At 40.7% G+C, this 22,387-nt stretch overlaps 1 protein-coding gene across 2 annotated transcripts; it reads right to left on the bottom strand.

The window, feature by feature from the left end:
* Nucleotides 1-876: 876 nt before the first annotated feature.
* On the bottom strand, nt 877-21,655 carry ACSL5 (acyl-CoA synthetase long chain family member 5). Of its 2 annotated transcripts, none has more exons than XM_082765308.1 (21): nt 21,543-21,655; nt 12,451-12,636; nt 11,744-11,852; nt 11,031-11,095; nt 10,851-10,952; nt 10,413-10,512; nt 9,036-9,214; nt 8,349-8,381; nt 8,094-8,145; nt 7,600-7,673; nt 7,068-7,145; nt 6,486-6,620; nt 5,867-6,001; nt 5,693-5,788; nt 5,069-5,141; nt 4,154-4,242; nt 3,958-4,074; nt 3,359-3,502; nt 2,740-2,841; nt 2,307-2,378; nt 877-1,871 (listed from the first exon to the last, which is right to left on the bottom strand). In XM_082765308.1, the coding sequence occupies exons 2-21, from the start codon at nt 12,604-12,606 to the stop codon at nt 1,731-1,733; spliced, it is 2,052 nt and encodes a 683-aa protein (XP_082621434.1). In that variant the 5' UTR covers nt 12,607-12,636; nt 21,543-21,655; the 3' UTR covers nt 877-1,730. The 2 variants fall into 2 exon arrangements, with proteins under 2 accessions (XP_082621434.1, XP_082621435.1); XM_082765309.1 differs by lacking the exon at nt 21,543-21,655 and adding an exon at nt 18,512-18,626.
* Between the last annotated feature and the right edge of the window lie 732 nt (nt 21,656-22,387).

Raw genomic sequence — 22,387 nt, forward strand, 5'->3', positions numbered from 1 at the left:
TTTGTTTTAATGGAATGAGAAAGACATGCAGCACAGGTAGTTGCATGTCTTTCAGGCTCTTTAAGTCTTTATACCCTGAGGTTATGACAAAAACTGTGCTCAGTGCACATAAAGTAATTGAAAATTACCTAAAAGTTCTTTGGGCCTAGACTTGAAACAGAACTGGATTTAGACTTCTGAAACAGAAGCAGGTTGTTCTTAGCTAATTGAAGCTAGAGATGCCTCACAGCAAGGGCTGGAAATTTCCTGACCAACTGGTTGCATTCAGTTTGGAGTATCTGACCGTGAGCATCAAATAAAGAGATAAATGGCCACTAACTGTAAGAATCGGGCACAGACAAGGGGAGTTGATATAGTAAAACTATATGTACTCCTCTCATACATGTATATTACATCCTTCTTAGAGCTGCATTGCCTTTAACAGAAACAAAGGCACACCAATTCAAACTATTACAGAAACAGGTAAAAATTGTCAGCAACTTGGCTTAACTCTCTCCAGAGCCCCGTAACCCTTTCTAAAGATAGAGGAGGACAGCACTCATTTGCCTAAATAGTTTTCCTAAAGAACCTAATCATTTTTTTGCCCTAAAATAAGACATCACATTTAATTTTCTATGGGACAAGCTGAGTAAGAGACTATGCCGAAGACTTTGACATATATTGTCTTACTCTAAGAAAAGGAAAGCTGATTAGAGGAGCAATATCTTGTTTCACGCTAGCTTATTGCCTCATGGCTTGAGCTGCAGCTAGGCCCTGACAGCACAGGAAACAAGTTTACGGACAGCCAGAGCACAGCCTCGGAAGGAAACCATCCATAATCAAGGCAGCAATAAGCCTGCAGGTGGATGTCTGGTTGCTGAAGAGAAAGAAAAACAGGCTTTGGTCTGAGTTTGTAGTCACAATTTATTGCATTTTATATCCTTAAGAAGGACACTTAAGAGTTTGAGTTACTAGGCTCATAAGTTCATAAGTGTATTGGCTTTATAATTGCCATTGCATTTGAGAACATGTGCAAAACAAACAAACGATCCAGTGCCTCCCATAGTAAAGCTTGAAACATGTTTGCTTTACACACATGCATTTCATAAACCAGTTTATGCCCAACTAATCACACTTTCATTAAAAACAATATAGAGTATGCAGTCCAAGGCTAGGAGCAGGAAGTTCATTTTGTAGTTGCTGAACAGATGTTAAGCCCCTACTTATATTGTGACAGTTTAAACTGAGACAGGTGTGTTGAGAAGATTATATCATCCTGAGTGGAAACTGAAGTGTTATCTTCCCGCACTTTGTCTTTGAACTACCTCGCCCCCGAACATACAACACAACTGCATGAAAGTTCAGTCTGATTGCAGATCAAGCCACAGGTTCAGAATGGAGTTCATACTTGGAGCAAGAAAATTATATTTGCTTTTAACAACAGTAGGAAGTGTATACTTGGAAAAGGTTGGGGCTCTTCAGTGTTTTTGTGTGCTTCATTCACAGCCTAAGGAAGAGGGAAGTTCTGGCTTTGTCTAGACATCTGACGCACAGTCCCATGAGATTCTACACTGCCAGTCACCAGTCACAGAGTAGCCGTCTTCATCCGAAAGTTCTTTTTCCCAGGATGCCAGAAACAAATACATTTAAGTTCTCCTTGCTCCCCTCCACTCATGCTTGTGTTCTCCGTAAGTCATGTAGTGTTACAGATTTGTTTGGATACTCCCTTCAGTTTACTTGAAATTAGACACTTATTCCTGCATATTTGAATAGAGGTCCTCAATCTGCTTCTGGAAAAGTTTAACAAGTTCTGCTCTCTTTGCCTTCAGTGTTGGTGTCAAGAGTCCATTTTCTACAGAGAAGAGCTCAGTGTGGATGTGAAGGTCTTTAACCTATTAAAAGAAAATAATTTAGCACATGACACAGAATTATGTAGAGGGCAAACAACAGTTCTCCCCAGCTGCCTTGAGCTTAGTGCTCAGTCTCTACTAACTCAGTAGTCTCTACTAACTAAACTGCTTCTCTGGTACAAGTCAAACTCCTTTTGACTAGGAGAAAGTTCAGGTCCTGCAGCCTATGGAGAACCTCCACTCCATTTCATAGCAATTGCAATGGTTGCCCTGTACACCTACCTGCCTCTTGGTAAAAAGACAGGTAACCAGGTAATGCTTCCCTGCCTACTGCAATCAGTTTTCCTGGGCATCTGATTTAGGTCAGATGTCTTAAGGTCCCTGTCCTGGCAGTCAGTAACAGCAGGAATACAGACGTCCCACCCATTGTATTACCAATACAGGTACTTGTGACAAGCGGGATTTGGAAGTACTCACTTGTTCAAAGGATTTCAGACCAGCCTCTTTCCCCAGTCTGACCATATCTTCTAAAATAGCTTTCTTCACTTCCTAGAAGAGAAAGCAGAAGCAGTGTAGGTAAAGCTGCCATTTTGTAATTGGCTCAGGACCACAACCAGTACCCAGTCAGTGAGAACTAAGGTGGCAAGAATATATATATATATATATATATATTTCAGCATTCAACATTTCTCATGTTAAGAAACATGGTGACATCTGGTGACATGACCGCTACAAGGTCATGCCTTTCTTCTCATTGGAAAAGAAACAGTGATAGGCATTGAAAGTCACTCCATATTAAGCTGGTTTAATTTACAAAAAGATGGGTAAAAAATGAAGTCAAAGCGATGCAAGATTGGACTTCAGAATTAAAAATCTACCTATAACCTACTAAGAAGGTAAGAAAACTCACTGAATTTTTGCAGATATCTTCATAGGAACCCTTTATTCCCAGTTTTGCTGCAAATTCTGGAAGTGTCTCATGATCAGGAACCACTATACCTATTAGACAAGACTGAAAACAAGTAGGAGGAGTCACATTTATACCAAGACAAAGCATTTGGAGTTACTTAGATAGTCTACATGAGAACTTGATAGTCAAGAATATCTCTGTACTAAGCCCCATCTACATCCCAATCTGCAGAATTTGGAAGGCAGATACATGGACTTTGAAGCCCCTTATCTGAGTTCTGACAGCAGCAGTTCAAGTGCTCATGCAGTATGTCTATTATATGCTAACCACTTCAGCAACTGACACCTTTATGGCAAAGCAGTGGAGACACTGCTCACCTGACATACTAACTCCATACAAGTATGTAATTAACCTTTACCCAGCTTCCAACTTGACACCAAAGAAAAGGAGATCTTGGTATCAAGAAGGAAGGCTGTAGAGAGGATATGCCTATAAACGTCATGCCCTTGAGAACAGATCTTGTTCAAGTGCTGTAGTATATATTAAAGTCTGTGCCCTGATATTTCAGAACTCATTGTGGGAGGAATCTTGCAGGATGCTCACTCGTAATATCACTTACCCTCAAACTTTCTCCATGTACAAAGACTTGGGCTACAGGAGCACTTCTAACATAGACATTTTCAATCTTCTCTGGAGCAATGTATTCTCCTTGTGCAAGTTTAAATATATTCTTCTTCCTGTCAATGATCTTCAGTGTTCCGTTCTAGAAGTTAAAGGTGGATGCCATTAGTTTCAAGTGCCTGTTTCCCTTCTATAGGCAGCAAAATATAATGGTTTTGCCTTTTTTTTTTTTTTTTTTTTTTTTTAAAATGAAAGGTACATGATAGTCTGGAACTATTTTTTGCTCTCTACAGAATAAAAGGGCACTTTATCCAATTTCTCCAATAGCTGCAGACATGATTAGACAGTTTCTGTGTTCTGTGACAAAAATAATAGACTTCATTCTTTGTTGTAGAAGATGCATATTAACTATTGGCTTAGCAGGCACTATGCAGGATCTTATAACCTGACTGGCTTTTGGAGCTTTGCCTGGAGTTACATGGTGAACAATTTAACAAAATATTTTATAAAGCTTCTATCCTAGAATTTATTTCTGCAGCTTTGCAGCGTGCTGAAAATTCACATCCAAGAGATGTTTTGTATTAAGCAATTACTTACTGGCATCCATTTCCCTATATCTCCAGTGTGAAGCCAGCCATCTTTGTCAATTGCTTCTGCTGTCTTCTCAGGGTCTTTCAGATAACCCTTGAACACATTTGGTCCTTTAATGCAGACCTACAGCAAGCACAGAATATTGTTAGTCACAAGCCCCATGTTGCAGTATTTCCTGATACACAAAGGAGATGGTACCTACCTCGCCTTCATTATTGGAAGAGTAGTAGTTCATTTCTTCCACATCATCTAATTTTATGATGTTACAAGCCAGAGGGGGTCCAACATGGCCTGAAGAGAAAACACAAGGAGTCATGACTCATGGATTCTGCTGGGAGTTGGACCTATTTGATATAAAACTAGAAAGACTAGGTCCCCCTACATATGACTTTAGTGATGGTAGATACCTAATGGGTCTATTCACTACTTTAGTAAGAAACAGTACTGTTTAAAGGGGTCTGATACCAGAAGTTCAAGAATATTTATTATAAATCCATTTTCAGACACTTAATGCAGGATAAGTAGCAGTTCAGTCTCAAAGTTTAGAGCCATTTATTGGTCTAATCAATCACACCGACCATGTGCCACACTTGCCTCCACAGAACTCCCCCACTAACCCTGGTGTTTATTTGCATTTCATCCTCATTATGATCTGCAGTTATGGTGCAGAAGGATGGTGACCTAAGCTCGAACTTAGAACGCTGAATATTAAAAACAACACTCCTAAGATGAAACTTAAAACTCTTAGTGTTGCCCTTCAGGAAAGTACTCCTATCTGGCATTATAATCAATTATTTGAGGTAAACATGATTTGTGGGCTAAAACTAGTTTTCTAAAAGCCATTTGGGAAGTTCTTGTCAGTTTGCTCAGTTCTGTACAGACACTCCTGCACAGTGGGGCAGGATATAGGCTGAGCTAGGAGCTAGGGCACTTTACACAAGAGATGCTCATCTATTTGAGCTGAATATTCTGGTATCGTGTTAACCATACAGGTGACATGCTGCCAAGAATCACTTTGAGGTTAAGCACTCAGAATTTGTCTATCATTTAACTAATAGCTTGAGTGCCACTTTCTATTGACAGTTGTGCAAGAGTTTCCAAGTCTCAGCTACCACACCTGTTGTCCAGTCTCCAGGCATTGAGAACGTGCATCCAGCTGAACATTCTGTCTGGCCATACGCTTCAAAGATCTATGTGAGAAAGCATAAACATCTTTCGAACACCAAGCCCTTGGTGTAAAAGGCCTCACAGTTTCAACTATGCCCGTGCACAAATCTCCTCTTAAGGAGGAAACCAAGACAGTATTATCCTACTTCAGATTTCCTGGTCTTACTGATGTGACTGGATGTTCTTCAAGTTCAGCTATCTAAACCTTGCTCTGGTTACCTCATTCTCCACGCTCTGTTCTCAGATGTACCACAGTAGGAGCTTACTGACTGTCAAGATAAGCCACAAAACTCAGAGGCAGCTGCCTGACTTGCTGCGGTTGCTGCATGTTCCTATTTCTGCTGCTCTATTCCTCCTCCCAGAGCATACAGAAGGTTTTGCAGTACTGTAGTTTGATGTCAGTTAGCTCTGCAAAATTTTGTTCTGTTGCTGTTAATCCTCATCAAGCAGCCTGTAAATACTGAAGACCCTGACAGCAGTGTCTCCAGGAACAAGCTGAGCTAGACCACAGCTGCATCACTGATTACACCCAAGTGACCATCAAATAGGCATTCAGGCAAAAGAATCAGCTTACCTGACAGCCCAATGCTGCTCTGAGAAATGTCAGGACAGAGGGAGATATAGGGGCTGCAGCCGTTACCATTATACGCACTCTTCCACCCATGGTCTCCTACAAGTGAATTAGAAGCCATCAGATCAAACTCTTAGCATTACATTGCTTGGGTTACTTACACTTGTAAGAGCTTACCTGAACTTTTTTGAAGATCATCCGATCCAAAATGCTGTCATTTCTCATTATGCCTTGTTTTACTTCAGCCATCTTCAGAGTCATAGCAATATTTAACAGTATTTTTTTCACTGGGGTATTTGCACCACTTTGTATCTGTAAGGAAAAGTATCAGACTCTCAGGTTTCAACTCGTATCTGTACCTCCAGTTCTTTCTTTATTAGGAGGCACCATGCATTACTTTGTTGTTCTAGGATTTGTCTTCATTATTGCTGTGATCTAGGAGACGAACCAAGGGGAAATACTAATTTGTGCTGCTGCAGTCATACTTCAGCTACAACTCCAAGGGCTAGTGAACCTTCTAGCTTTGCACTTGCTTGATTTTCATTCTGAAAGTAAGCAAGGTCTTTGCCTCAGAACAGCAACAGACCTATCTCAGCCATGACTGCATGAGCTGCTCATGTAGTCCAGGTCTCAGAGATCTTTCCATCTCCTGGAAAAGGATTTTAAAAAATTCCTTCTGATAAGGAATAATTAATGTAGTGATGATACTACGATGTATTCAACTTCAATTTGAATGGGCATACTTGCTTAGATACATGAACGTTAAGAAGAATTTAGCTAAAAATTCCTCACGTACCTTGTCATATATTCTATTGAGTAGTCTTGGTACAACTGGAAATAGTGTTGGCTTCAAGGTTTTCATGTCATCTGTCAGCAATTTGATGTCTCCTTGGAAGAAGCCTACTTTTGCTCCACAGCTGTAGATCACAGTCTAAAAATCAACCAAACGTCAGTCAAAGATAATGCATAGCTTTGTTAGCCATAATAATTTTACATGGAAAGCAGCATGATTTCCAATACTCAATAGTAGTGTTGTTCATGTGTAAATAGACTTTGAGTAAATACAGAAAGCCAGCAGTTTTTGCTGTAATTTGATTTATAGATGGCTAATGGCTTGATGCTACTAATTTGGCCTGCAGCTTTTCAGATTGGTGTCACAGATTCAGTGAAGCTGGGCTGAAGAACAAAGCTTCCTTACAGGAAGTTAGTAGCCATATCTTGGAGAAGTAACTAGGCATTATTTAGTCCGTTTAAAGGTTTACCTTAGGTAGGCGGGCTTAGCCATTTAGGAATGACTCCTACCAGGTGTTACTGGTAGGTAGTTTATACATCCTATGTCTTCTACAGAAGCTTAGTAGCATGCACACAGTCTACTTACCTGTACAACTCTCTCAAACATGTGAGCCAAGGGGAGATAGGATATGCTGATATCTGAAGGCATACATTCAACTGTATTCTACAGGAGAAAGAAACAAATGTCAGCACTCCCTACGCCCGCTTGAGTAGAAAGGGAGTAAGTTTGGATCAATTTGAGCACTTTAAAATACATGCTTTTAGAGAGACTGAAGCAACTTAGGCTCATCCACCATCTCTGCAAAACTTGCTGTTATAACTGATTCAGTCAAGTTTGTGACAGGACACTGGATCAGGGTTAGTTTTGTGTTTCAGCAAAGCTTGAAATACGGTAGTTCAGTACTCTTGGCATGTAGGTCTTACTCATTCTAGAGTAATGTTTAATTAGTTCTTGTTCAGGGTCAAACCAAGTTATTTAACATACAATTCTCCCATGGAAACAAGAGCACTTAGTAAAGTGCCTACAGGGAACGAATGGTTTGCAGAAGACTCCCACAGTAAAGCAATTTTCACCACTCAGTCACATAGCCTAGAGACCATCATTAACAGTAGCTTACCTCTATGCTTTTAAGGAAGGCAGCGGCATTTGCAACAACATTCTCATGCGTCAGCATGGCTCCTTTAGGGTTACCTTTGGAAAGATCAGACAAAGTCAGCTGTGAGTGACTGCTGCTGCAGTCAGTTGCTCATGTCTTCTTTGGCTCAGTCACTTTGAGCTGCCTTGGTATTAGGCTCAGTCATAGCTTGCATTATCTCACATTATCTCACAAATACATCTCATCTTGAGCACTTTCAGCTATGGCCCTAAGACCCTGTATTTTTCAAAGTAGGACAGCATATATTTGGTTAGTCTCCCCTCTAAGAAGTTTTGTCTTTGTATACTTGACTTTTACTGACAATGTCCCAACATACTAAGTGTCCTCAGTAGTGGCTTGACATGGCTCTAACTTAATCTTATATGTTGTTTGTATTTCCCTTTTTGCACTGGAAAGTTAGTGTTTTTAGTACAGCGATTGTTTTAATATGGAAGCAACAACATGCATTCTCTTACCTGTTGTACCACTAGTAAAACACACAATGCAAAGATCTTCAGGCTTAGGAGGCTAGAGAGAAAAAGCCACATTAGGTCAACAGTGTAAGGATTATTATGTTAGTTATCAGTATCTACTAGAACTAGAAGTTGTTTGGAAACATCAAGACAAAATCTACAAAAAAATCCTGTCAGCCTCCTTTCCTAGCAGCACGTCAAGAGGTCTTCTCAAAGACTAGTTTCACAAGTTTAGAACTATTCCACAGAGATACTTACATTTGGTTTTCTGATGTTATTTCTTCCCAGCTCCTGTATTAGAGAAAATACAGCTTAACAATTGCATCAGAAAGAAGTGCAGCAATAACAAATGAACAGGTAATTGGATTTCAAATGCAATGTTATAAAAATTATCTCATTCAGTGAGAGAAGTTGGTCTTCATGCATTTAGTACCTATAACTTGGAAAAACTGACTCCTGAGACTGTGAAAATTGTGAATGTGTGGAAAGTGAGTAGAGCTGCTTAAGGAATTTGGAAGTCCTGAATGGAGGTAGTTCATTTCATTTAATATAGGCCACATCTCTTACACTCCACATTTACACCTCAGATCTGGAAATTAACCCTAGTATTGGGGTGTCAAAACAGCCAGTAATTTTCACTTAGAGTTTTAATTAGAATCAACTGGCAGCTTAGAAGCCTGATAAATCCTGTTACAACTGTACCATGAGATATGCTAAGGAAATCTTCAGGTTAATGTGTAGAGTATCCACAGCATATGAGCACAACTTTAGTCAATCGTTTGACCTCTGCAAGTCTACTTGTTTAAATATATCAAGTTTCAAAATGACTGATCATTAAGATCTCTGATACAGGCATGACAACTGGATGATTCTTACATTGAAGTGTCATTGTTGCCTATTTAGCAAGGTATTCCTCTGCAAGATAAGAAGTCTTTAGTCACCTACCTCAACCTCCTGTAGTGCTAGAATTTCAACTCCCACTTTAGCTGCTCTGTCATTGAGCTCTTTATCAAAGAGATCCATAAGAATTATAGTCTTCATACATGGGGTCTTTCCATGCTCACAGTTGTCAAGTAAGATCTGTGCTTTCTCCGGCTTGTCACAAATCACTACGCTTATATCAGCTACAGAAAAGAAATTACATGTCATAAGTCTGTTCTGAGGACATGAGACACTACTGAGTGATAACTCAGGAGAACGTATACTTAGAATGTAATATTGGTTATGTTCCAAAGCCATTTGCATTTAGTTCACATGGATTCACTGGCTGGCTTGACAGTGCTAAGAAAGTTCTTTCCTACTAGGGACAACTGACTTTATAGCTAGAATCTCAGTTTTACCTAATGTGAAGCCTTTACACTGAGGAATCAAAGACAAATATCTTCAGTCATAGGCAAGACAAGTATTTATTCTTTTGGTATTGCCATAAAAGTGCGCTGATTGTTTAAATGTAACCACTTTCCTTAAATCTAAGGAATTTTAGACCTGTTCGAAAGAGGTAGCTAAAATTTGAGTTAATGCCTCTACCTCCCTGGATGTGCAAGAAAGTTTTATGCAATTACAAAATCATTTACCAGTAAGACAGCAGAGGAATTGGATTTGTCTGAACATGCTGGTTCCCCATTAACCTTATAAGTCACAGCTGTGTAGTATTAAGGCAAGGCCTGTTGGCAAGATTCACCGCCATGATTGTTGAAGTGATTTACTTGGCAAATCCTGTTTATAGGTTGGATCTTAGATAGTTGTGACAGCAGTTGATTTTTATTTCCTCTTTGCCCTCAATCACCCCCAAACTAGGGAAAGAAATTTTGAAGATGCATTCAAGCTCCCTCTCCAGTTTCTTTCATGGTGGCATGCTAGCTGTTAATTCTGTATAACTAAACAGATTTGGGCTTATCTCTACTCCTCCCCTCCTCTGCTCTTTGCCTCCTAGAACTTTTTAAATCAGAGACACACATCTAGTCTTAATTTGCATGCAAATCTGTCTGCATTGTCTGTTTGGCAAACAGTGTGGGAGTTCAAGATTGCCAAACCTCAAACAGCTAGCAGTTGTTGACCCCTCTGATTGCAGCATGGTCCACAGAATCTAGCAGGTTGTCAGTGGACTTGCACCCAAGACACTAGAAGACATACAAAACCCACTGCCTTCCTCTAAGCATTGAATCTCATACCCTGCAAAGCAGCTTTACAGAAGCAGTGTCTATAAAACTATAGGGTAAAGCTACTCTATTTTTTAAATCAAATTCCTTTGCACTTTAACCTTCTCAAAATAAAGCTTCTTAGAGAAATCATTATTATGAAGTAGTTGAAGTCAATATTTACCTTTGTTGACAATATATACAATAGCTTCTGGCCCCAGAGTGTCATAGAGTGGAACAGCAACCATTGAGTAAGTGTAGCAGGCATACTCTGAAATTATCCACTGAAAAGAGAAAACAGAGCTAAATAGCAGCTCACAAGACAGGATTACCTAGTGACTTCATACAGCTTGACTAGCTCATGCACACATTAGTAGCGCTGTTTGTGTAAGGAGCATGTCTATGAGGTTCTTACAGTATCAAGGGTTCAAGATAGTTATAGACTGTGTTACATGCCCAGCATTATATGTGCCCAATCAGTAATAAGGGAAATACGGGGGTAAAAGCCAGTTGTGGTTGTTCCTCATGTGGCCTCAAACTATTTAAATAGCAAGCTGAACAGACCCTCTTCTCCTCAAGATGTCAGAATATTCTGGGAAATAACATTCAATTTGTCGCTTACCTCTGGCCTATTCTGAGCAAAAATGCCAATGAATTGGTCTGATGATGGTGTACATCCTTTCTGCAGGAGTCCTGATCCCAAGTATTCAGCTCTGTCCAAAACCTGTAAGAAAGTTTCCCCCTGTTTTAGTGCTACAAAACAGCATCCCAAATTATGTCATCTGTGATGTACAACACTCACCTGCTTGTACGTCAGCCACTGATAAGGTTGGTTGGGTTTTCTGTAGCCTAAACAGTTGCCATTTCCTAATGGAAGAGTTCAGAAAAGCAGCTGTAAAGCTCAGTACTGAAGCGGCATCACACTTCAATGCAACATTGGTAAGCGGGAAGTGTTTTCAGACATCTACCTAACTGTGTGAAGCATGGAAGTATGCAGTATCCACGGTTAAGTACATTGCACAAACAAGACTGATGGCTTCATCTTCATAAGCAATACTTCCAGGATCTGGTGATATTTTCCCATTTCGCAACTCAGCTGAGTTTGAAATAGTTTGTAATCTATCACATTTTCATGCCTGGGACCCTTGAAGTCATAAAGACAGACCCATTCTTATGAGCAGGCAGTAATCTTACACTGAAAAAAACTCACCCACTTCAGAGGACAAAACAGAGATTTATTTGCACACACCCTTTCTCTCCCCAAACCACACTTTGTATTGCTAAGTCTTCACAGGACTCTGCCACCTTAAGCTCCCAATGTTTGCTCTTACCCAATCTGCCACCTGCTACTGCTTCCAAATCGAGGGGGGGAAACATGGTCACTTGTCACTCCACCCCACAGAACTCTAGGAAACCTTAACTGTTACTACAGACGAGAAACAATGCAAAAAAAGCTTGGAACCACTTTTTTTTCCTTGTGATGTGTAAGTACTAACTGGCAGCTCCAAAGCTTACCAGAAGCATGCAGTCCTCTCTGGAAAAGTTCATACAAGGTTTTAGCATCTTCAAAGTAATAAGAAATCAGGTTATTATCTGTCAAGATTGCAGCTCTTCTGGCTCCTCCCTAGGAACAGAGCACAGTTATGAAATCAGTGCAGAACGGATACAATGCCATTTGTTCCTCATCCAGTCTGCTAGCAATCCCCTTTAAAGCATTTAAATACCATTGAGTTGTCAGGGAAGTCTCATTTTCCTTCTTGGTTTTGATCTATTCAGTTACTAGTCACATGAAGAGGAATTTTCTATAAGGCCTAGACTAATATTCAACTGTAGGTTATTAGAGATACCCTGACTAAGATCAAGCGCTACCACTTACATAGTTACATGAAGTCCTGCATCTCAGTATGCCATCAGACTGAAAAGAATTGCAAATCATTTATAGTACGTAAAAAAAAAAAAAAAAAAAAAAAAAAAAAAAAAAAAAAAGAGTCAGTGACAGCCAAGGGTAAGAAGCACACCTAGCACACCTAACCCTGTTGGCAAGAGTTGCAGTTTCTTACTCTTGGCGTCTTAACACTTCCCTTCCCACAATAGTGCTGAGCTGTACAGCAGGTTTTGTATCTCAGACAGGAGAGTTCCCACAGATGCCCAAAGTCAAAATGAATTGGTATTCAGAGCAAAATCTCAAAATGCTCCATCGCCACATGCAGAATAAACATTACCTCAATTCCTATCGACTGCTTGTTCAAGTCAACAGAAGGAAAAACAGGTTTGGGCCTGCTCATCACCCACAGGGAGATGACAACCCCAAATACAATAAGAGTTATCAATGCCGGTGTTGGGAGCGGTGAGAACAAGACTTGAAGTATCCAGATCATTGTGCTGGATCAGTGCAGTCGGAGTTGAACCTGAAACAAAACAGGAGGTTTAGTAGGTATACGTTAGAAGCGCTCACTACCTGTAAGCCAGGGTTACTTAAGTAGTTTGTTAAGCAATACTACAGATTGTTTCAGCTGTTTGCCCCTAAAGACTCCTTGATACAATAATAAAGCATACTTGTGCAATGCTTTAAGCCTCTTAAGAGATCTGAAGTCACCTGTCCCCATAAATCTTAATCTATTCTGCATCCACCTCCACAAAAAGCAAGTCCAATGATATCAGGCAAAGAACAGATGCCATTTTTTTCCTATTCAAGAGTAAAAATCTGCCAGTATATAATTTCCCAAGTTAAGTATATACATATATAAAAAATAATAATAATGCATACATGTATAGTTCAGAGAGGTGAACAGTGGAAGAGAACACCTCAAGACAGTTATTGCTGTCCAACAGGAGGAGGTATTGCTGAAGCTTACACAGACATAATAAACTTGTAACAGTCTGCAGGAGAAGCAATGTCCTCATGATCAGCTGTTCCTACTGGAAATCTGGGTCTATGCCAGGAAAGTGCTTCTGATACTGGTAGTGTCCTCAGCATGAGATACAGTACAGGTCAAAACTCTTAAAGATACTTTTGCACAAAGAAATGGTGCCCTGGAAGTCAACATGTGCAACAGAAGTCTGGCTGGGAGATACAGAAGCTATTTTGCTGCTTACACGTTGCAGAATCTCTTCCTGCAATGGCAGGGAAACAAAAACTGAGAATGCAGGATTTCCTCACAAGAGGTGCAAAGAGACATCTAGTTCCTTCTCCTCTCTTAGGAGCGAGTATTTTAATTTCCAAAATGCTCTGGTATTTTTCAGATTGAATAGCCAAGGCAAATATAGCAGATCTGACTGTATTTGGTCAAAATGAACTCAGACCTCACTAATGTATCTTTGCTAGTATCTAAATAGGTATGCAGGACACGTCACATCATACTTGGCAAGGTCATTAACCACACCCTTTCAAATTCCTTTATGCAGAATTGAGGGGACCCAATCAGTAGATATGCCAGCTAGCAATTAACTGACTCCTTATACAAGAATAATACCAAGTATTCTGGAGCAATGGGCTCCAGGTACCCTTTAATTAGAACAACTTGAGAAGGTTGAAGGTATTTTTCAAACAGTAAGTTCAGCCAGGTCCCAAAGTCAGAATTTGGGTCTCTGAATCCAGACTGATCAGTTAGATCACCCACATGAGGTTTATGGGTTTGTACTTCTCAGTTTCCAGTGGCTATGTTAATTGGCAATCCTAATGTGTTCTCTGGTGAGAGAAAAGTAAGACATGCTTTGGATGCTCAGCATCTGGATAAGAATGGGTACCATGGAGGCTTGTCAAGTCCAAGCTGCCAAAAGCACATCACCCATGTATCTGGCAAGCATCAATTCCCTAAACCTACTCATTTTGAGTTACAATGTGCTGTCCAAACCCCTGACCTAGATCTCATGCATTGAGAGAACTGCCCCAAAAAGTTCTGCTACAGCAAGAACGGCAGGAGCTACTGATTTATGGTGACATTGGATGAATCTGGTCATTGGACATACCATGCCTAGGAAGTACAAACCTATTTTTTCTCAGTACAGAATATTGCCCATCTCCATGCCCTTCCTTTGGCTTTTATCAACTGAGTCTGGAGGGTGAGGGGGGAAATTCTCCTAAACCAGGTCTGCTGATGAAGTTTGAATTCATGTCAAAGTCACCCAGCAGTCTGTTCTATCACTGCTTTATTTGGAAAAATAAGAATTTAATACTCTTCATGATGTATACATTTGGTCTTGTTAAGCTTTACTTCAGCAGTAAGCAAACAGCTTTCTGTAGGTGGCTGAACAGTATTTGATTTATGGTGGAAGTCAACTACTTGCTTTTACGTTATAGTACGAGAACTGAAGCAGCTTGGTACGGGCATCTCCACTGTTCAATATGCAGAGGGGTTTAATACACAAACTTTTTTTGCTTTAACTCAGAGCCCATTGCTAGATCCATGTGGCAGAACAAATCACATTTGAAACATTTGTATGTTGGAAGCTTAGCCTGTGGGAAGACAGCAAATCTAGAGCTCTATCCTCCCATCCTTTTAGAGGGATACCAGAGTACTCATATCCAATTACCCTGGATTTTCATTCATAGCAATCAGCTTCTGCAGTCTTTTTCCATCCCCAAATGGATTAAAAGGAGTTTTCACGCAGTGTGTTTCAGATGACTCTTTTCTGGATGTAAAGTTCTCCCAGTGAGCAGTAAGAGAAGGGAGCTATGTGAAGGCAGGTGAAGGGACCACATGCCTGCGTAGTTGTACCAGTGTTAATGGCTGAGTTGTGTTCTCATGCTCATTTTAATAGCAGTTTAAAAGGGCTATTTCCTAGAAACCAGGAAGGATTGGTTGCCTTTAGAATATCGTGCTAGAGGTAATAAGCAGAACTGTCAATCATATCTGTAGCACAGAGTTCTTTTCATTAAAAGATTAACACTGATTAGCAGTGTTAATTAGCCTAATCAGGCAGATTGGTGCAGTTGTCACAAACAACTACTGTCTGTAAAATGGCCTTATTTGACAGAAAATTAGTAGAAGACACTTGTCTAATCTTGCTGTGGTAAGGATTCCTAACCCCAAATGTTCCAGGCAGCAGTAGGTAAGGCACTGAAAGCTTTCAGTCATGGCATTCTCATCTCCTCATTGACTCACATGTAAGGTGGTCTTCCTAGATGCCTTGGCACAAACTGACCATTGAGCTCTGAAAGATGCTCGGAGCAGAGAGCTCAGAGAAGTCTAGGGACAACACCTGATCAAGTGTGAGAGAAGCCTGAAGGTGACTGAATGCAGTAAAACTTTTGCCTTCAGGTTGAATGGATTCCACAAGTCTCTTCCATAGAGAAGAGAAAGCAGGCAGTAGTCTTACCCCAGTGTGACCTAACCAGCATTCCTATAACTGAAAATTTTTCTTGAGTAGTTACAAGCCAAACCAAAACAATTTTAAGTTTAAAGAAACATCCTATGTCAAGCTAATGTCCAAAACCTGGGAAGTATCATGTGTTCACTTGTTTCTAATTAGTTTTTTTCTAGTAACCATCATCTCTAGCCCACTTACAATACTGAATAAGCCTGTATATGCATGAGGCAAAACCTGACATCCTTTAAACCCACAGAAGTTATTGGTGTGTCAGAAGTACAAATACCTAGATCTTGTTTACATTACATCAAAAAAATATGCCTTTCTTACCTGAAAGGCTATTTTAAATTCCCTTTACTTATTACAATGTTTTGGTTTTATTTTCCAACTGTGTTTGCTTAGGTGGCTTTAGCCCCTACTGTTGAAGTACACAGGGTGTGTTATTCAGGCTGTGAGAAGAAACCACAACTGAATTTATCTCAGCTTCCAGATCTAAGCCAGTTGTCTACTGTTCCTAGAGTTTATACTGTAAATACCTGTGAAATCCAAGGCACTGCTAACTAACCACCTCTGGCATCCTTCAAATACCACTTAATCCTGCTGCCCTGAAAGCAGAAGAGCCATCAGAGAGGACAGGAAACTTTTTTCGTCATGAGCCCTTTGTCCATGCACTCCACCCTCAATATGTGCCATGGAGTAACCGCAACCTGAGCTTAACCCACAAATCTGGTACATTATACATAAGTGATCGCTGATCTATATGGGCTGAGTGAAAACTCAGCTTGGCGCAACATGCAACAGTGCCAGGACATTTCTGATTGTAGGGTGAACGAGCTCTAAGGGCTTTCTTAAGCATGCAGAGAGGCTGAAGTGCTTAAAACCCCAGGGTTTTGAGGGACTTAGCCCCCAGTGACCAGAAAGATGGAAAATGCACAGGATGTCTCAAGCCACCTCTGTTAGTCCTCTTGTGCAATAAGATGGTAGATGGTTAAAGTGTACTTAGGTTGTCTGACCTGATCAATGGTCAGGGATAAGGTGCACCAGGATCAGGAGTGCAAAGGCTTAGGTTCCCTTCCACCAACCCCCTTTTTATCAAAAGAGATTACAGTGATTCCAGTTACAGCCTTGAGTTCAGGACTGTGTGTTCTCTTTTCTACTGTACACTGTCCACTCCCCCCACTCCCCCCATAATCTCCAGCATGACTCCTTCATTAGCTAGAGGAATGAATGAGAGCTGTTCTCAAGTCAGCAATCATCAGAAAGTAACTGAGCTCTGTGGTTTCAAGCACAGAGGTTTGAAGAAAGAAACTTATCATCTATCTCACAACAGTTCTTTACAGACAGCAACTCTCTCGTACTTGCACCGTTTCAGAGGCAAGGATCATGCACTGCCTTTGAGATTTTTTTCGAAGATTATATTCTTTGTCTCACACCTGCCCAAGAAACAGTTTAATTATGCTTTTGAGTCAAGCACAAGAACTTGTTATCAGCATTAGTAACATAACACACTGACTGAGTGGAAAGAGTAAGTAGCAGCCCCAGTGTAGTTGGCTCTACCCTAGTTTGTTAGCTAACCACCATTAGCTCACCCTTCGCATTTGCCTATTCATAGTGTGGCTCTTGCCTGTCTCCTGCAGATGTGAGCCATGTGCTGGTTTGTGCTTAGAAGCATTATGTCCCATCTTCCTCCAGCTGCAGCAAGGAAAGCTGATCTACTGCAGGGTTCAGCATTCAGAGGGAAGCTAAAGTGCAAGATCCCAACAGCAACTGCTGCACCATGCACAAACCACATCACCTATTGCCTTGGGAGATTTGGGGCTCTGAAGACAGCTCACTTCACAGACTCAGTTATGTAAAGAGAAGTAAAATCCCAGATTTAGCTGCAACGGCTTTTCTCAGAACCGTGTTTAGAGGCAGACGGATTTATATCTGAAGCAAAACCCACAGTAACTTGCATTAAGCCTGAGACGCACTTTACTTTCAGAGTACCTCTTACAAGAGCTATGGCCAAACAGTTCAAGTGTCCTTTGATCTTGCCTGAGAAGCGCTCTGCCATGGGAAAGCACAGGGCCTCAGTAGCTTACTTTCAGGAAGTACAGCACTTGTGGTTTCAGACTCGGTGTTACAGACTATTTCTGGGTCTTCCTCTATTGAACTCAAGCTCTCAGTACTCTAAAATAGAAAGACCGTTTTTATAAAGAACTTCACTTACATTACTGTCCGTCCATCAGGCGCACAGTGACGCCATGACAGTGCTTAGTGCTAAGGCTTTGTCAGATAGCTGCTAAAGCCAAGCTTTCAGGGGTAATTTATATCAGGTTTTCTCCTTGAAAGCTACCTATTCAGAAAGTATATTGGTCCCAGAGAAGAACAGAACAGCTAGCCCTTTGAAGTTTTGAAGAATTTTAAAAATAGTATAACAAGTTCTGCTACCATTTCTTTCCTCTATTAGATAGTACAGGACGATAACCTCGTAAGATATGCACATGTCAGCATTACATTAATGGGAAATTATTATTAGACATAAACATGCACAGCTGAAACAGCTAAAACTAGAGCTCAACTTAGAAATCCATAGAGAGCCCCTCAGAAAACTAGAAAATGATCATTTAGCAGCTTACATAGCCACATAAAGAACAGGCAGCACTAAGAACTTTTAAGTATGGATGTCTTTTATCACAACATATTACAGCAGCTGTATTACCAAGAGCAAAGAGCAAGAGTATATCTGAATTTAACAAAGCTTAAGATTAGCATCTGATGGCATGCTACCAGAGCTTTCCTAGCAGGTTCCTGATAACTGCATTATCTTGAACCTCATAGCTAAGCACTACATTTGCACGTGGTTTGTACTAAAACTGTACACTGTGAATAACCATCAGCAGGGCCATTAGCAGTAAAACAAAAGTGGAACTTTATTACTTGTCCAAAAAGCGCCTACAGAGAAGAGAAGCAGCAATCAAAAGCACATACCATGCTGTAGATGAGGCAGGAAGCCAACCTCTTTTCCTTAAACACAGGGAGCCTTATGAGCATAATAGCAAACCAAAACCAATTAGATAGTAATCGTGTTAAAACTAGAGCTAGTTCCCTCTCCCCGGTTTAAATAAATCAGCAAGCAGAAAAGCATGCCGGGAGCAGAGGTTATGAAAGGGAGGAACTTCAGTGGTTAGAAAAAAAACCTACAGAGGAAGTTTTTCTTTTTTATTATTTGGTGAAGCAAGGAGGTTGAAGTTTGAATGTTTCTGAAAAAGGAGATAAAAAATGTTCCAAGATCTTTTGAATTTTTATTTGTAATTTACCATTTATAATCCATTTGCTTGTTTTCCCTCTGTGTATAAAGCTGCACTTTCAATACCAGGGATTATCTTCCTATAGCTGTGCTGTACATTAAGGTGAGCAGAGCTTTGCAGCCTCTAGTGCTAACAAAATAGTTGGGGTACAGTATTTCTTATCTACCGCTCTAACATGCTTGTTGGTAGGCTGCATCATGGTTTCTGCTGATTTTTTTTTTCCCCCCTAAAAGCTGCCTTGTTCCTTCTAAACTGCTTTCTGCTGTGCTGTCATTTTACATGTGCACAATTATTTGCACAATGTAAAAGTGAGTCATGCTTCAAACTTTAATTTTGTTTCCTACCACGGCAGGAATTTTCTATCTAGAGTTGTGTTCCTTTGTGTGAAAGTTCATGGCTACTATTGTTTCCCTTTTTCTCCATGGTGCTTGCCTGATATAACTGGAATTTTGCAGCAGGCTTTGAGAGGTAGGAAGGCAGTAGCTTTACTTAAATTTCTTCTTTAGTGCCTTGACCTCAGTTCTTGGAAATGTTTTCCCACTTAACAGTTTGCCCATCTGAAAGCTTTTCTGTGCTTTATGACTTCAGAATAATTTACAATAAAGCTAAGAAGTTACATAGCTTGTACTTGCATAAAGAGTTCTACCTATCCTGGACCTTGGCTTGCTAAAACTTAGTCTGCTAATTGCTATTATGTCTTCATTGCTGCTGCAAGCTTTATGTTATTGAAGTAAAGCTAGCTTACTCTGCAATTTGGCATTATTTAACAACACAGACCTGTAGGGAAGCTGGGGGTTAAATCACTGATTTTGTCATGAGCTTTGTATGAAGATGAAAAAAATAGCTTGTTCTGCACAAAACTCCTTTGCTTTTGCCTACCTAGAGCTGCTCCTGTGGCATTTAAGTGAAGTTGTGACTTTGAGCTCTAATAGTGCCAATCATGGTGAAATTATGCTTAGAGAAAGGCAATGCCTCTTAAACAGAAGAGAAAGAAAAGACAGGCTCCCAGCCCAGCCGGCTGCATTAACAACTTCTGTGAGTTCTTCTCTGAGGATTTCTCCATTCAGATATCTGACCTCAGGCTGTTATTTTTTTGGGAGGAAGAGGAAAAGTAGAGAATCTGCACTGTCTGTGATCAGCTGTTGGGTGGCAATGCTGTACGTCTCAGTCAGATGCCCTGACTTTTACTGGGGGTGTGAGAAAACTTCACAAAAGCCTTGTGAAGGATAGCTTTTCCTTAATGATTTGTACTTCTTAACACTCTTAATTAAAGTAGAGCTGATGTTCTTTCCCCAGTATACATAAGAAATAATATGATAGTTTTGAGGCTTATTATTTTTGATAGTGCCTCAAATGATCCGAATAAACCCTGGCCTTTTAAAGGAGGCACAAATCTATTTGTTGCTAGTAATTCTTTGCCAAAAGATAAAGCAGAGCAGAGTCATTAATAACCTAACCTTTGTTTCTTTTTGTACACGTATATAAAACATAGAACCTTTCATACCTACTAGTAAATTAAGATCAGCAGAGCAGAGATAGTATACAGAGAGTTCAAATTGATTGCTATTGTCACTATCACCAAAGGAAAAGTAAGATGAGCTTTCATAAGAAAAAAAAAGTCATGGCACAACACAAGCAATAGCCGTCCAAAGATGCCCAAATATCCCATCTACCTAGAGCAAATAGAATCAGTTGTAAATAAGTGAAGGAGAAGCACTAGCTCAGTGCATAGTTCTCTCTGTTGTCACTTCAAGACTTGGAGCTAAGTTTTGTGAGTCTGTGGAAAGGGGGAGGTCACTTTATCTGAAGGGGTTTTCAATTCCTCTTTGTTGTCTGAAAGCTATACAATTAATAATTCTTAATTGGCCTGCTATGTTTTTTTGAGGACAACCTTCTGGCTTTTGTAAAACAAAGAAACCATACAGGGACATAAATGATCTTCTCAGAGCATAAGTGGATTCCTCAGAGAAGGCAGGATGATGGAGCGCACACATCTTTCCAGCTTACTCGCAGCTTGGTTTCTGGTTACCCTTTCTCTCTGCTGTCCTTTCCTCAGTTACAGCTGCAGCTCTATGCACAAGCAAGAGCTTGGAGACAGCTCTATCTCTATAGCTCTGAAAACTGTGCTTTTATATATTTATTTACTAAAAGGTTGTTACAGCCAGCTTCTGTGGTGTTAGTTAAGGATTAAGCTCCTATTGCACTAAACATTGCCGATACACTTGTGAGTGTAAACAATCCCGTTTATAACACCTTTTTACTGACAACATTTCAAAACCTGCCTGTGGTGCTGTGGAACCCAACGATGACATTTTCTGGAGCTCTGTTTTCACGAGGAACCTGAATGGGAGCTGGCACCAGCACCCCGTGCGCTGGATCTTTAAACAGACAAAACCAGCACGCTGATAAGAAAATGGCTTCAGCCACGCTTCAGCAGTCAGGTTTCCCGTTCCAGCCAGGTTATATCAACAGGGAGTATTGAGGTGGTTGCTCTCGCTCAGGCACTTCCCTCTGGCTGTGATTTCTTTGTATGCCTCTGTGAGCTCAGACCCTCTCCTTGAGCAGCCAACTACTCAGTTGTCACCTTTAACAGCACCCAGCATGCACATTACAGCGAATTTGGGCTGTTGTCCCCCTTGCAGTACTCCTGTGCAGAAGCAGGAAGCCTAGTGCTTTGGAAAGCTTGACTCCATCAGGAGGGATTTGCTTACCTTCTGTCCGCACAGGGTGGAGGGGCCAGTACAGCTGCCTTGCTTCTCTGCTTTAAAACTCCAAGTGGGTGCTTGAGGGCTGGTGCTTCCCCGGCTCCTGCGGCAGGACTGAGCCCCGAATCATCGGCGTGTGGCTTTAATAAACAGGCGATACTGCACCCAGGTAACCCTTGAACCTGCGTTGCAACAGGTTCAAAGGTAGAAATTATTCTTGATCAAATATAAAGAGCAATTTTGGCTGGTTAGAAATGTTAAACATACAACTCTTGCGCAACAGCTTCAGAAGAGAGCAGCGTGAAAGTGAACCCCAGCCCTGCGAAAGCTGCACACTGGGATTTTCAGCAGGGCTCCCGTTTATTCTGAGTGTGCGTGGAACACCAAATAGGCATCGTTTCACTGAGATGAGGTACCTCTTAATTGCACTTAGAGTTTACAAACACGTTCCCATATTTTGCCTGTCCTTAGTCATGTCTGACTGCTGAGGAACAGGCTTTGTTTGCAGCTGAAGTGGTCTATGAAGGAGCATGTTTCTTTACAGCAAGAGCTCTGAGCACAGTTGGGATATTTAGGGGATTGATTATCTTACCATTATACATCTTTGCCCTTGAAGGTGTGCAAAAGCTCATTGGACTGGAAAGAACAGACCAAACCTCCTCCATCCAATTTGCAAATTGACAAAACATCCTCCATCCAAACCTCCTCCTCCTCCAAGTTGTTTTAAGTGGGATTTATTTATTTTTGTCTCCCTCCTTCTATAGAGTGGGAGTAACTGCTGCTGTACTCAGTGCTGATTGAGAACGGGCTCAGCTGTGCAGTGATGTACTGGGACCTGGCTGCGAGGTGGA

Source organism: Aythya marila (genome assembly GCF_965140915.1).
Source record: "Aythya marila genome assembly, chromosome: 7".
Taxonomy (NCBI): Eukaryota; Metazoa; Chordata; class Aves; order Anseriformes; family Anatidae; genus Aythya; species Aythya marila.